Source organism: Apteryx rowi, unplaced genomic scaffold (genome assembly GCF_003343035.1).
Source record: "Apteryx rowi isolate R43461 unplaced genomic scaffold, aptRow1 scaffold_56, whole genome shotgun sequence".
Classification (NCBI taxonomy): domain Eukaryota; kingdom Metazoa; phylum Chordata; class Aves; order Apterygiformes; family Apterygidae; genus Apteryx; species Apteryx rowi.
Genome location: NW_020450827.1, coordinates 31,345 through 46,389, shown reverse-complemented (window position 1 = coordinate 46,389; position 15,045 = coordinate 31,345). Strand labels below are relative to the sequence as shown.

General features: G+C 41.8%; 1 protein-coding gene across 3 annotated transcripts in view; it reads right to left on the bottom strand.

Annotated features, from left to right (window-relative positions):
• Positions 1-2,105: 2,105 nt before the first annotated feature.
• ATP6V1B2 (ATPase H+ transporting V1 subunit B2) overlaps positions 2,106-15,045 on the bottom strand; it is a 28,076-nt gene continuing 15,136 nt past the window's right edge. For 2 of the 3 annotated variants that reach the window (XM_026081715.1, XM_026081716.1), the window contains exons 5-17: positions 9,313-9,368; positions 8,474-8,572; positions 7,732-7,825; positions 7,554-7,631; positions 6,896-7,035; positions 6,654-6,755; positions 6,158-6,255; positions 5,783-5,906; positions 5,213-5,363; positions 4,753-4,835; positions 4,556-4,660; positions 3,882-4,011; positions 3,496-3,753 (exon numbers count right to left, since the gene is read on the bottom strand). In XM_026081715.1, coding sequence (XP_025937500.1) covers positions 3,611-3,753; positions 3,882-4,011; positions 4,556-4,660; positions 4,753-4,835; positions 5,213-5,363; positions 5,783-5,906; positions 6,158-6,255; positions 6,654-6,755; positions 6,896-7,035; positions 7,554-7,631; positions 7,732-7,825; positions 8,474-8,572; positions 9,313-9,368 — 1,403 coding nt within the window. In that variant the 3' untranslated portion in view covers positions 3,496-3,610. Of the gene's footprint in view, positions 3,754-3,881; positions 4,012-4,555; positions 4,661-4,752; positions 4,836-5,212; positions 5,364-5,782; positions 5,907-6,157; positions 6,256-6,653; positions 6,756-6,895; positions 7,036-7,553; positions 7,632-7,731; positions 7,826-8,473; positions 8,573-9,312; positions 9,369-12,528; positions 12,646-15,045 lie in introns of those variants that run through there. The other variant, XM_026081714.1, reaches the window with a different exon arrangement.

Here is a 15,045-nt window from a genome sequence, read left to right as displayed (position 1 = left end):
AGCTTCTCACTGACCTGCCATTAGCCTTGCGAGAGCAGGGAAACCTCTCATCTTTCCCACTTTGCTCCCATAGAGTGCAAATTAGGAAGTCTAATTGCAGAGAATACTGTTATGATGGCAGAATTTATTCTGCTGTGTAACACAGCCACATTCAGGAGCCACTTTCATCAGTATACAAACACTTCCAGGTATCTCGTGAAAGGTAGCTGCCTTGCTCTCCAGCGTTCAACATGGTAGCAAGGATGCTCATTCAACCTTTGTCCCCAAAACTCACCACTCATTAAAAGGCTTCCAGAATTCAGCACTCATTGCCCTCTTGGTAGCTCAGAGTATTTTGCTCCCAAGATCAGCACCGGACTTTGGAATTTCTTCTCTTACTCAAGTTTTCGAACCAAGCCCAGCCTTACTATTTACAGGTATTACTGAATACTGACTGCTGCCACCTGCTAATTAAGTTATTTTAGTGGATTAACCATAGGCCTTCCCCTCAAGATGTAAAGCTATTTTGGGATTCCCTCAGTCTATGATTAATTTGTATCAGTTCCTCAGCATAGCTGACTGCTTTAAAAAGGTTGAGTTTGACTCTGGGAAGGGACAAGAAGATTTGGAAATAATGGGACATTGGTGAAACCACCTTATACAAACCAGCTCAAAAGCTGGACACCTGACAGTCCAACTTCAAAGACAACCCAGTGGTCTACTTATAAAACCATTCTTTCCCCCTTTTTCCACTTACAGATTACAAAATATTTGTTTAAAGCAGTTGCCATTATTCTAATTTTTTCAGCTAGGTAAACTGAGGCACTTATAATATTAAGCTAGCTGAGTCAGTGGAACAGAACTCCATCCTGCTTGCTCCAACTTTTTTTTAATTATTAAAAAAACATGCTGTCTTCTAACATACTATATATCCTCCTTTCCCATTCTCCACAGCATTAAATGAACAGTCTTTCAAGCTCTCTGGGACAATCATAAAGCCATTATTAATATTGAGAAAACAGGATTTGTAATTTTGATACTGCAGTGACTTCCAGCAAAAGACATATTGCAAGAACAAGTTTGGACATTTAAATAAGTTTTTAAAAAATGAGCTAGTCTCCTCATCTCCCTCAAGGACTACTTGTACTTCTGTACATCTTCTATGAGTTTTACCATAGAATGATATTTAATTGGGGAGAAGACCTGAGACAGCCTCAGGTTTTTATCAGTCAGAACAAACCCTTGTTTACAGAGACAGTGTCACTGCAGCTTGGGAAATCAGGGAACAGTTCTTAAAAATGAATAGCAAAATCAAAAGAAAGGAAAGGTGTTCTCTTTCCTCATTAAGTGAATAAAGGCAGACTGGTTTTGATGTGCACATTTTTCAGTGAAGGAAGGTAAGTTTGGGTTTACCTCAGCTCTCTGGAGCACCTCTAGGAGAATCCTGGATCTCACTGTTTCACACTGTTCTCTTCTCAAATTCTGCCACCTTCACCAGACATGTGCTGCAAACCCCAGCCTCCAGCATGAAAACAGTTACGACAAAATAGTTAATTCACGTGGAGGGACTTATACCAGTGATTTAAGTAGAATCATGCCCCAGGCTGTCTTTGCAGAATACTAGAATAAATCTGCTCAGGCCCTAGGATCCTGCTCACCCTTAGTATGATTTGTATAGAAAACGTAAAGTCAACATGTCCCCTAAGCTGACTTTCAAGGAGCCTTTTAAGGATACTTTCCCAGCCTCCTCTAGCGCAAACTAACAATTGAGATGCAGGTGGAAGCACCAGTATCACATTACCCTCCAACATTCCCATAATGTCTTTACCCCTCAGTTGCAACATTCCTCTCACCCACTTTACCAGCACAAAGCATTCAGTCCTAAAGCTGAAGCCCATTCAAATCCCGACTATTGAAAGCTATCAACTCCAGTAACAACGTGCGGGTGTCCCCAGAGACCCTCTCTCCGGACATCGAAATGGAAGTGAAAAATGCTTCTGTCCTTTTAGCAGATTATGAAGTATTTTCATGTAAACAGGAACCCCAGTGGCAAAGGACATCTAAGCACTCCTGCAGAATGACCCAAAATTGTTTCTTACCACAGAATCACAAAAGCTTCCATTTCATTCAACACCTTTCATATTTAATTTATTTAGATATTTTCTACATTAAAGTATTCTCATGCCAATACTTCCAACCTCCCATCCCCACCTCAAGAAAAATAGACTTGACACAGCTTTAGGGTGGAATGCACTGGAATAAAGTTGCTATTGCATCCAAGTTACAGAGAACACTGAACAAACTATAGAAAGAACTGCACATAAGGAAACATCAGGGAATTCTGGAGTTATTACACTATAGTGCAAGCTATGTTAGCACCTTCCTAGACAAGCACCGAGGAAGTTTAGAGAGGTGCAACATGCTTTGGTTTAGCTAAACCAGAGCTTAGACTACATTAAGCCTGGGGGGAAAAAAAGCAAGAAAGCCTGCCAGCACTGGGCTCTGAGCCTCATTTAAACCAGTTAAAAAATACAACACTGAATTGACTAGCCAAGTTGGAAGTGGTTGGGAATGCTGAGCTCTCCTGGCTAGCCAAATCTGTGTCTAGAGTGCAATCCACAGCAGTTTCAAACATGATTCAGGACCCAGTGCCACCTAGAGCATGCTTTATAACAGAATTCAAAATATCCATCCACACATTAAGTTTCCTTCTCTTGCAACATTTAGTACAAGACATTTTAAAAGCTGACCTCCCACCAGTACAACTGTGTCAGGTTTAATAGTTTGTCACACCACACATGATCCCCTTCAGTAGCAGCATGAAGCCTTGAATTATCTATAGTTTGCCCATTGGGACACTACTGACCTTGGAATGCTTTAGCCGCTGTTTTGTGTCTCTGGCATTTCTAGAATTCAAGGAATAAAATGGGTGAGTAGGAAACTTTAGTTTGCAAACTTCAATTTAAAACCTTTAATTCAGTAATCGAGTCCTAACATGCTCCCCTCGGGTAGCAACCCACTGCCTATGACCTCTGAAAAGACCCTTTTCTAGTGGAAAAGCACTAGTATGCTCACTAGTGTCCTTATTTCATGCACATCTAAGAATCTTAAGCCATACTTAAAAATCAGTGACTTGCATTTTTCAGAGATGTATGTTGCACCACACTTTCCACGTATTAGCCTGGTCTTCAAGCACAACAGCAGCACAAAGTGCCATCTGTTCTACCATCAGCATGGCAACTAAGTATGATAGAGCAGATGCTTTGGACAAAGGAAGTCATTTGCTCCTTCATGTTTTCTAAACCGCATGTTCCTGGTTTGAAAGTAAGGATTTGCAGTTTCTGATAACTCTCAGACATTCTTTTAAAATGTCTACAAAAGGTCCAGTTCCAAAAAGCAAGCTTCATGATAGCTATTGCACATTTGTAAGAGCTGGCCTAAAGATTTTCCTGAAGATCCAGGCTTTGGAAGAAGGGATATTTTAAAAACTGGTATCAGTGTACATAGGAACACTGGCACAAATGTCACCTATTCTTGGTTTTAATTACAAGGGCGACAAGTAAACACCAACACATGAAGAAAGAAAACAAACAGCATTTCACAGAGCAAGGAGCTAGTGATGAAGCTGCAGCTAGTGCTTTGCAGTCGAATCCCGAGGATAGAATTCAGCCAGTGTTGTCTGTGGAATTCTCTTCAACATCTCCTTGGGAAAGATTCGCAAAAGCTGCCATCCAATGTCCAAGGTCTCGTAAACAGTACGATTTTCATAAGGACCTACAGATTGTAACCACAGATTGAATTATGAAGCAGGAAGAAGTCTCATCAACAGCCAGATCTTAAAATAAGACCTAAACCTTCTAGGTATTAAGGAATACTGTGATGTTGCTGAAACAGACACTTACCCTGAGCAATGAAGTTCTTCTCAAACTTCTGCAGAAACTCCAGATAAAGAAGATCATCTGAGGTAAGAGCTTCCTCACCAACTACAGCCTTCATAGCCTGCACATCCTTTCCAATAGCGTAGCAGGCATACTAGAAGGGAGCAAAACAGAGGAATAAGTACTTTTACCTTGGTAACTAAAATACTTCCTCAGTTTAACAGCAGGTGAGGTGGCCTTTTGGAAGGATAACATCTGAGGTCCCTTTCCAGTCCTTTATTACTTTAAGTGACTAAGGCTACTGCAGCTGACAACATGACATTATTATAGTATTATACAGTGACAGATGCAGTAAGCCTAGATCACCTTCTATTCAATTAATATAGAAAAAGAACAGTTTATTTAGTATATGCTGGAGAACATTACATGTTCTACACCATACAGTGCACATTTATCATGCTGCAAAGAATCATGTGGCAGTAACCCACAGTTACACAGCATCTCTGTACAAACATTTCTGTTCAAATCCAAACCAAATGGTGTCACTTGACTAGACTAAGTACTCAGAGTCAATGCTTTAAAGCAGTCAGAAGTGCACTCAGTTGCAACTGTTCGGCATGCTCTTTACAGGCTGCTTAGCAAAAGATGTGTATTTGAAATAATATGCCCCTGGTTCTCAGATGAGGTTTTTTGCATACCAGTTGGTTGGACACATCCGCGTGATCCTTCCTGGTCATGCCCTCTCCAATAGCTGACTTCATCAGTCGAGACAAGGAGGGCAGGACATTAATAGGTGGGTATATCTGGAGGAAAGAGACATCCAACAAGCTCGGCATTATTACTTCAACAAGTGCAGGAGTATTCTTAAATGTGTTCTAACTAGTCTGGTACGCACCTGTCTGTTATGCAGCTGTCTATCCACATAAATTTGTCCCTCAGTGATGTATCCAGTCAAGTCAGGGATGGGATGAGTAATATCTGAGGAAAGTAGTGGTTTGTCAGTTTTCAGACCTTTCATATCCATTCTGGCAGTGATGTGCCAACTTTGAGACACTTAACACAGTATAGCAGTGGATCTAATGAATGGCATTTTACTTTAGACACCATTTAAGTGCTCTTATGCAAGGATTACAGCTGTAGATACTCCTAATAAAGGGCTGCAGGACAGTTCTGAAGTCTGAACTGGGCAAAGCATTTCTAGTAAGGACAGACACAGGCAGACAAGAACTGCAATGTCTAAAAGAAAACCTAAATGCCATGCTCTTATCTTGCTGTGTGTCCAAAATAAGGTAGCATGCTCTAAAGGAGTCCTTTAAAGCGCTAGTTACTAAAAACATATCTGAAAAATAACTCACCATCATTGGGCATGGTAAGAATAGGAATCTGAGTAATAGAACCATTTCTGCCTTCCACACGCCCAGCACGCTCATATATAGTAGCCAAGTCAGTGTACATGTAACCTGGGAAACCGCGGCGGCCAGGCACTTCCTCTCTAGCTGCCGAAACCTGCAGACAATCCAGAAAAACGTTTCCAGGAAGCTGGATCACTCACACAGACTAGCAGTCTCCTCTAATGCAAGCAGAGTGGTGAGTTAAGATATCTCTTCCTGGGGGTGATACCAAGATACAACCACCCAAATCCTCGTATCGTGGATGAGCAGTATCGTGCATGACAAGATGCTATGGCAATTAATAAATTGTAATATGAAACTGCTGAATTTAAGCAGCCAAATGAGTTTAAATATCATACCAGCAAGAAAACTGACTGCTGAACATAACTCTAACCAACCAATAAATAGCTAAAAGCCTCACTGTGTAATTTAAGAACATTGTAACGAATACTTTCTGCTTGAGCAGAAATTCACATTTCTATTTTATACTATCAATCCCTTCTGCCAACACCCAGCATTTGAATTAATGCATACCTCTCGCAGAGCTTCAGCATAGGAGCTCATATCTGTCAGAATGACCAGTACATGCTTCTCACACTGATATGCCAAGAACTCTGCTGTTGTTAGAGCTAGACGAGGCGTGATAATGCGTTCAATGCTGAAATAGAACAGCATGGCRCATTCACAACAAGCACTTTAAGGTTGGAAGGTAACAGTTTGAAGTTGCAAATACTTTAAAACCCCCTGGAAATCTGCTAAATGCACTATCTGGAGCACCAGCATTACATATTCCAATTTACTGCAAAATGTTGACATAAATGATATCTGGCAGGTCACTAGTGAGGCTTCAGATTCCAGTTTACTTGTTTTTCTCTGCTTTTTCCCAACTGATATAGTTTAACTACTTACGTTGGATCATTAGCCAAATTCAAGAACAGACACACATTGTCCATGGACCCATTTTCCTCAAAGTCTGATTTGAAGAACCGAGCAGTTTCCATGTTCACCTAAACCACAGCATTAAGATATCAATTCAAGACCAGATTTTAGCATGCTATATTTTTGCATCATATGAAAGTCTAAACACCTCATTATTAATCCATATAAACAGTCAAAGTTCTCTGTATCACAAAAACTCCCCTACAATCTTGACAAAAATTGAGTTATTTCCAGAAGTCTAGGCTAGAGTCCAAGTTTAAAATACTTTATCCTAATTAAAGAGGCACTCGCTTTGTTACTGTACTACTGGCCATTTGGGTTTTTCAGCCAGCCAGCCTATTTAGCACTGTTTTATTATGCATAAGATCTATCTAGAAAATTTTCAAAAGTAGTAATGTTCAACTACCACTCAACATTGTCTTATTTAATATTCAAGCACCATTTTCCTCCCATAATAGTGACTTACACCCATAGCAGCAAACACAATAGCAAAATTTTCTTCACTGTAGTCCATCACATCTTTGGATTTCTTCACCAAGCCAGCTTGGCGACATATCTGAGCTGCAATCTAGAAAAGAGAACCAGGTTAGTCTGTCTGTATATTTGATGCTATTACACAGACCAGAATTTAACTTAACTCGCTCTTTAACCCCAGGTAAATGCAAACAGCTTCAACAGTTTTGAAAATAGCTTTGCTTGAGTACCAACCTCATTATGGGGCAAACCAGCAGCTGAGAATATGGGGATTTTCTGCCCCCTGGCAATACTGTTCATACCATCTATAGCAGAAATGCCAGTCTGAATCATTTCTTCTGGATAGATTCGACACTGAGGATTGATTGGTTGACCTGTTGTATTTTAAAAAGAACACGTTATTGCATGTACTAGTTTAAAAYATGATCAAACTAGCACTGATCTGAAGCACTGGACTAAGGCTCATGTCTAAAGCTACAAAACACAACTTTAGGCTTGGGGATCTTTAGCCACTCCTGGACAAATCCAAGCCTTTTACAGATCCCAAGACTTTGGCATTATATATTCATGCAAACAGCAAGAATGCTTTCAGGAAAAGCTTGTCAGGTTACTAGCTTCTTGTCTTCGGAGGCTGATTAAGATACTCTACATATATTTCAAAGAAAAGCTTCCAAGCATTATGACAAAGTTATTTTCTACTACCTCATCTTACTTCACTTATGCATCTTTGATTTATTTGATGCTACATACGTACTTAAGAACAATATCTCCTTTAACAAAACTCTCCCTAACAGTTAGACCTCAGGTTCAAAAACAAATCTATTGTAACATTCAGAAATCAGAAGACAAGATTTGTCTTCAACTCCACACTAGAAATGGATTAAGAACATACCCATTATGTCAAGATAATCTTCAGCTAAAACAATGGGGCCTCTGTCTATAGGTTTTCCTGATCCATTAAATACTCGACCTGCAAGACACAACAATAAAATTGAAGAGTTTGTTGCTGTGAAAATAAGTTAGTATGCGATAAGTCTGTTTAGTTTTCAAAGCAAGATGCAAGTACTTACCAAGCATATCTTCAGAGACAGGGGTTCGAAGAATATCCCCAGTAAACTCACAAGACGTTTTCTTAGCATCAATACCTGAAGTTCCCTCAAATACCTGTACACATACCAGAAGAAACACCAGGCAAAAAGGAGTAAGTATTGTGCTTTACAGAATACAGTAATGCAGTAGAATGGTGCTTCACATCTTGAACAGCTGACGGGCCACAGGAAGGAAAAAGCAAGGCAGTCCTGTGCAAGCAGGGTTTCGAAGCGCATTTAAAGAGCAACTCACTAGTACAAAACATGACATAAAAACCTAGTTTAAACAAAACCCAAAGTGTATCAGCAGCAACCAACAAAACCTGGCGCTATACCTTTGCTCTCAAGTATCTGCTTTTGCCAACAGGGTAAAGGTCTTCAGATAAGAAGAACTAATATTATCAAGAAACAGCTGCTTAGAAGGAAAACATAAATATCCGCATAGCATAGGAGTTAATCCTGAATCTAATACTGTAGAAATACGATTCCCTTACATCTAGCTAAAAAGGAACTAATGGAGCAGATGCAAATAAAGTCACACAGAACTCCAACTTTCAGTCTTCTAAATCATTTATGCCACTTGCAATAAGTGGGTGTTTTTTATTTACAGTATCTAGAATTATCAAAGGAAGATATCACAAGACGGATTTGACATGGCTCAGACACACGCCTATTAATGAAATACTTCTGTCRTATCAAGAGACTCTCCCGTTTCTAGTCTTACCTGAACTACAGCTTTGGAGCCACTGACTTCTAGAACCTGCCCACTTCTCCTTGTACCATCAGGAAGAGTCAAGTGGACGATCTCTGCATACCTAGGAAACTGAGGATGAACAAGGACAGTAGAAAACATCAAAATTCAGAGGACAAGTCAAGAAATAAAATTACCACAGTTTCAAGCAAGCTTAAAACTCTAGCAACTACTAAATCTTTTAATAGTTTTCTCATCAGAACAAAATTCATTCCAAGTCAGCCAAAATTTATCAAATTAAAGCCATTTTCATGGCAACTATACAAAATTTGCCTAGAGTTGCAGACTGAAGAAAGTCTTGCCTGAAACTGTTTTAAGGACCCCAGCAGTCCCAACATGCTTATTCAAAGCCATCTACTGCTAGGCACAATGTACTATAAGAAAAACCTGGCTTTTGCCCGTACACAGCACTGGTTTTGCCTTCAAAAATAACTTGCCAGCACAGTGCTGCAATAAACAAAAACTGTTTATAGTTCCCTTTTAGAGAGCAACTGTATTATGGTAACAAAAACAGCAAGAACAAAGTGAATTCATGTTTCTACATTCAAGTTTAGACAAGGTTTTCAGCAGTTTGGTAGAACTGAAACAGTTTCCCTTCTTTCCTACAACAGCCCCAACAGCTCCTCCATTTCCAGAACACTGACAGCTTTCCTTAGCTTTACAACAAATCTGAGTATTTTCATTTACCTCAGCAGTCAGAAACTACCTTGTATATAAATTGCTCAGTGAATTCATGACAATCGGGATTTAACCTGTCACATCTTTCCTGGAAAATCTCCTTCAAAGTCTGATTCATGAAGAATAATCTTTACCTTAACTTGATCCAAGATTACCAGGGGACCATTGACACCTGATACAGTTTTATATGCTGAAAGAAAGAAAACCACAAGTCAGGTACTTCCTCAGAACATCAGAATTTTCCTACATGAAGTGGTTAGGTTTTGATGTTTCACTCCTATCTCCAGTCTCAGGTTTGCAGGTTTGGGACTCAAATCTGTACCACTTCTACGCTTATTATGAACTCTAGAAGAGGATAAAGTATCGAATTGTGTTACCAGCATTTTTGCCACTACCTGGTAAGCACCTGAGATAATGTTACGATACACCATATTGCCATTTTCTGATCCGTCACGTAAGCTTGCATCCATGAATTTCTATGTCTGAGTACAATCAGAATGCTATTTAAGTTCTGCATTGCCACCAGAGACACCAGTATAATGTAAAGTTATCATTTTAGGCCATAAGACAAGTGTTTCATGAGTAATACAGATTTTTTTTTTTTCTATTAAAATATATACAATTGCAGGATGCTTAAAAAAGCAGGGATAATGATTTCTGTAACTTGTGATAAGGAAGTAATTATGGGTGCCTCCACAATTTATATCCAACATACAGAGATTTCTCATATAGTGAGAAGGCTAGAATATCAATACTCAACTTCAAGGGTTTTTGTTTTTTTGTTTTGTTTTGTTTTAAACCAAAGAAGTGTCCTGCTTCATGACACAGAAATAGAGCATGCTTTAAAATGTGTACTTAGCAAAGGAAGCAGGTCTCATGCTCTAAAGCTGATCAGCAGAGCATCTACAGTAAGTTTTATTTTTTGGCACACTGAAAACATTACTGCTGCAAGGAAACCTTACAACACCTTTCTCTGTCTCCCAAGAAAAGTCAAAGGACTATACTGTAAAAGGCTGAATTTCACTTTAGCCAAATGCCTCCAATTCTTGGGTTATCCTGGTTTGACTTAAGGATTGATACCTGATACAAGGCCATAGCTAGCCAGTTTGTCTCAGAGGGCTCATGCCTTAAACACTAGCAGCTCCTAAGCATTAGTGCTATATAGTACATTCTTGAGTACCAGTGTGCCCAAAAGTTAGAAGACTCTTTCATTACCCTGAAATCAGCACATTAGAAAAGCTGTGAAGATGTAAACAGGCCTCCTTTACTGCTCTAAGGGCATACTGGTATCCCAGCATCACTTGATCCACAGATACAAGCAACATTTTAAGTCAAAGCTTATCAGAGTCACAAGGGAACAGTGACCAAGAGAGTGATTATTAATCACTTATCCCTGGGGGAAGAAGTGAACAAGTGGAGCCATTTACAGAACAGGAAAGAAACCAGCACCCTTTCCTGATCATGCTGCAGAGCAGAGGAAATGGGCATTCATGATACTAYGGAAAGATCACAAATTCCACCAACATCAAGCTACAGGGTATCATCTGGCTTAGATACTCCGCAATATGCCCAAGTTTGACAAGCATACAGTGTGTTGTATAGACTGTCAACAATAAGGTATTTGCACTTAAGCAAATAGTTTAAACCGTTGCAGTATAATCTCCAGTGATGTCAAAACGCAATAATCAAAAACTTAGATGGCATTAAATAAGGAATGAGAGTCATTCTGTCAGATGTGCCCGGTATAAGGTTGGAACGCCTCTTCTCTCAGTTTTAACACTTGTCAAAACCCTTCTATAGGATATGAGACATATCATGTGGTCCTAAATTAGTCTAAATTGAAAGCACAAACTTGTCTGCTCATTTCACTTGAGCCGGGAGAATTAGGTAAGACTTTATACTACACTGAGGACTACTTAGACTGCAAGTGTTTGCAGCCCACTGTCTGCAAGAAGTGGAAAACACCGTCTTGAGCAATACTACATTTCATCTCATGACTGTCTCATCAGCATTTCTTCCTCAATCAACAGGAAAGAGGTTATTCCTAGCTTTTTCCACATGAGGATGCTACATGTTCCCTTGATATAAGACACCATCGATTCCCTACTTCAAAACTAGCCTGCCACTGACTCAAAACCCAGGCTTCCATTAAGATCAACCAATTCTATGACAAATCAGAACCAACTGAAATATTTTTTTTCATGTATAACTTGCAAGCAGTGTCAGTTTTGGCAAAAGCCAAAATCTAAACAGAAAAGAGCAATCAAGGTTCCAGTGAGAGAAGCCAGCACAGCGCTGCAATAAATTTCTATAACAGTCTCCATGAGGAGTAAGCACTTCAGGATCTTATCAAGTCACATTGACTTGCATGAACATCTACCTTGAAAATCTTGAGTGTAATTTGAATAGGAAGTCACCTTGGCTCCAACCTTGACAGAAACCTTCGCTTCAGAATAAAGCAGAAGAATCAGCTTCTGGGCAGATCACAATTATTAATTTGGATTTCAAACCAGTCTGAAATTTTTAAAGAACGCATAGAAGAAAAGTTCCCTGGCTATAGTTTTGAAAGTATTCATGCTATTTAAGTGTACAGGTACAGTCAGGCATGTAATTGCTACCTAGATCAAAAAGGCTAGGCAAAACGCACCTTCAAAAAATTTTGACCTTCCCCTTACTATGCTGCAATAAAGGTTTTACAAGACTGTTATTTCCCCTTTTTCACCAGATTTCCCAACATCGTTTTAATGGAACAAAATCCATCCCATCTCCCACAATTCACAGCAATTTTCAGTTCCTGCCAAAAAGGGAAGTTTGTCATGAAGGACACCAAAACGGCCTATTTTACCCAGTGGAAAATATGTTAACGTTTCCAAAACGTGACCAATTTAAGTATTTGGATAGAATAAAGTCATTAAAAGGACTACTTGTGCATCCAGTGAAATTAGAAATCCACACTTAAGCGCGACACCAGGTCTTCTGGCACGCTGGCTCGCGATATCTCGGCCAACCTTCGCACCCTCCCCGGGGCAGCCTGACCCCCGTTTCGAGGCGGATACGCAGACTCCCCTGGCTCCAGCTGCGGAGACTCCGCGCCAGGAGGAAAACCGCGGGCGCGGGCCTGCTGCTCTCACCCCGCCGGCGGCACAGCAGCAGCAGCAGCAGCCCCCGCCGCCCCCGGCTCCTCAAGCCGCCTTGGGGACAGGGGCCCCCCCCACCCCGGGGCCGCCGCCCGCAGCACCGCGACCGCGGCCCGCCGCGGCCTCAGGGCCCGGCCCCACCGGGCTGCCCACAGCACCGCCGCCGCCGCCGCCGCGGCCCCCCCCAGCCCCCCTCGCGGCCCCGGCACTCACTGAGGCGCGGCTGGGAGAGGTAGTCGCGGGTCAGGGCCGCCGCCTGTTCCCGCGGGCCGCCGGGCCCGGCGCCGTTCACCAGCCCGCGCATCGCCCGCACCGCCGCCATCTTGTCTGCCGCCGTCGCCGCCGCGGCCCGCCGCGCGCACGCGCAGATATAGGCGCGCCCCGCCCCGCCCCGCCCCCGCGGCACCGGCGGCCGCGTCCCCGGCAMCGGGCGGGAGGGGGAGCGCGGGCAGGGAGCTGTCCGCGGTGCTGGGGCTCAGGGGCGCGGAGGGGGAGAGCGGCGAAGGAAAGGGAAAGGAAGAAAAACAGAAAGCAAGAGAGAAAGGAAGAAAGAAAAAACAAAGAAAGAGAAAACAAAGAAAGAAAATAAGAAAATAAGAAATAGAAAGAGAGCAAAAGAGATACAGAGAGAAAGAGAGCAAAAGAGGAAATGGAAGAAGTAGAAGTAGGAGGAGAAGTAGAAGAGAAAGAGGAAAAAGAGAAAAAAGGAAAAGAGCAGAGGAAGAGTTAAATAGCAGAGAAGGAAAGAGAAGCGGGAAGGGCTCTGCCGGGGGGGGGGGGAGACAGGGCCCTGGCCCCTCCAGGTGCCCCCTAACAGCCCCCAGGCCCGCGTGGGGCAGAGCTGGGCTGGGTGAGGGGCAGGTTGGGCTCCCTCTGCCCCCCTGCCCCTGCTCACGGTGGGACACCCGGGCTGGGCCCTGAGCTGGGCCTTGGTGCTCCCCACGCTCTGCGGGTGTCCTTGCACCCCAAGCATGCTTTTACTAATATGCTCCAATTTAAAGCAGCACTTTGATCTAAGAGCGTAACAGTAGCTTCTTTGGGGAGATAGGAGATAAGAAATAAAATATAAATGGGCGACGAGGTATGACTATCAATGGAAAAACCCTACTTATTTGATACAGGCATACTTGCAATGTTAAGGGCAGATGGGTGCATTTTTATGTTTAAAGGAGAGTTAGAGTTGCCTTATATCCTAAACTTCTAATTTAATAAAAAATGGCAGTTATCTGTAAACACCTTCATTCCAGGAAATCACTAGTCTGTCAGACTTCCACTTCCTTACAGATTATGTATCTTATCTCTTTACACAGGTTAAATTTTAATAGTTGGTGCTTGTTCTCCTCCATGCTCAGCCACGGGATAGAATTATTTGATGCTGTAAAACAGTATTCTATTAAAACTAGAAACATTTGGTGGGGGAATGCATTTTCAGAGAGATATTGGCAATTCTGTGCGTGTTTAGAGGAGCAGCAAAGTACCAGGGACTGATGGGACTGATAGAAAAGCTTAGCAATCAGACAAAGAATTGTTTAGCTAAGGAGGGAGTAAACACAGAATAAGTAATTCCCAGGCAAACGGACAACACAGTCCAGTGGATTAAATATAAAAGTAGACTGCTTTGGCCAGGTTTCAGCTCTCCTATTGCAATGGGACCTTGAGGACATCACCTAGCTTTTCTGTTTGCTAAAAGCTGGAAGGACTTAACAATATACAAAACAGCAAGACACGCTGAATGACAACCTCTTGGGTTACTTTGACGGTCACCATTTTGTAAACAGAAGCTGCTCCCGCTTGCTCTCAAAGCCTGGCTAAAAGGTGCCCCCTAAGGAACCAGGGACACTAACTGCAATTGCTTGAGGCAGCTCAGCTCATTTGTGTTCTAAATATTTTTAATCTGTTCTTACAGTTCTCGCAGGCTGAGAATGTTTGCCTCATCACCTAAAAATAAAATTTGACAAAACCATGCAAATTCACCTACTGTATATGCATATATAGCATAAGGCAACAGGCAGCCTGAAGCAACCACCACAAGGCTAGCAATTTGTGTGGCAGGTAATATAAAACTTCCATTATTTAACAGCAAAGGAGACATGTAGCAGAAACTGACTTTAAAGAAAAGTACAGTTTTATGGGRGTCTGTTCCAATTTCTATTTATGCGGTGGGGTTCATCTGACCCAGAAGTGCCAGTATTACATCTATAGGCCATTTGTCAAATGCCACTTTCTAAAATGCTGCTTTGTGCTGCTTGTACTGGTACACAGGAGCCCTCGTTGCATAGCTAATATATTTTACGGCACCTTTGAGGTGAGGCAGCAGCAGACAGCAATCTAGCCAAGCAAAGCCTGCTGTCAATTGAATTCACTAGGAGTGCGATCAGCCTGTGGAGCAATCAGGAGGTCTGCTATCAGTGATGTTTCAGGTCCACGTAAGATGGGTTTGAGGCATCCTATAAAGTCTATTATACTTCCAGGATATCAGAAACGTTCATTACACTTTACTACTTCAGCCGGGCCAGCAGGAAAATTGTAGTCTTTTTTTCCACAGGGTTGTTGGAAAAACAAATTCATTGCAAACATTTATAATGGTTAAAAAAAACCCCAAAACTCAAAGAGAACTGTCTGGAAATATCTGATGGACGCATGCAAATATTTCCACAGCACATCTGAGTAAGCTTTCCCACCTAGCCTGCAGAAGAAGTGACACAACACTGCAATTTGCTTTGGCTGCTT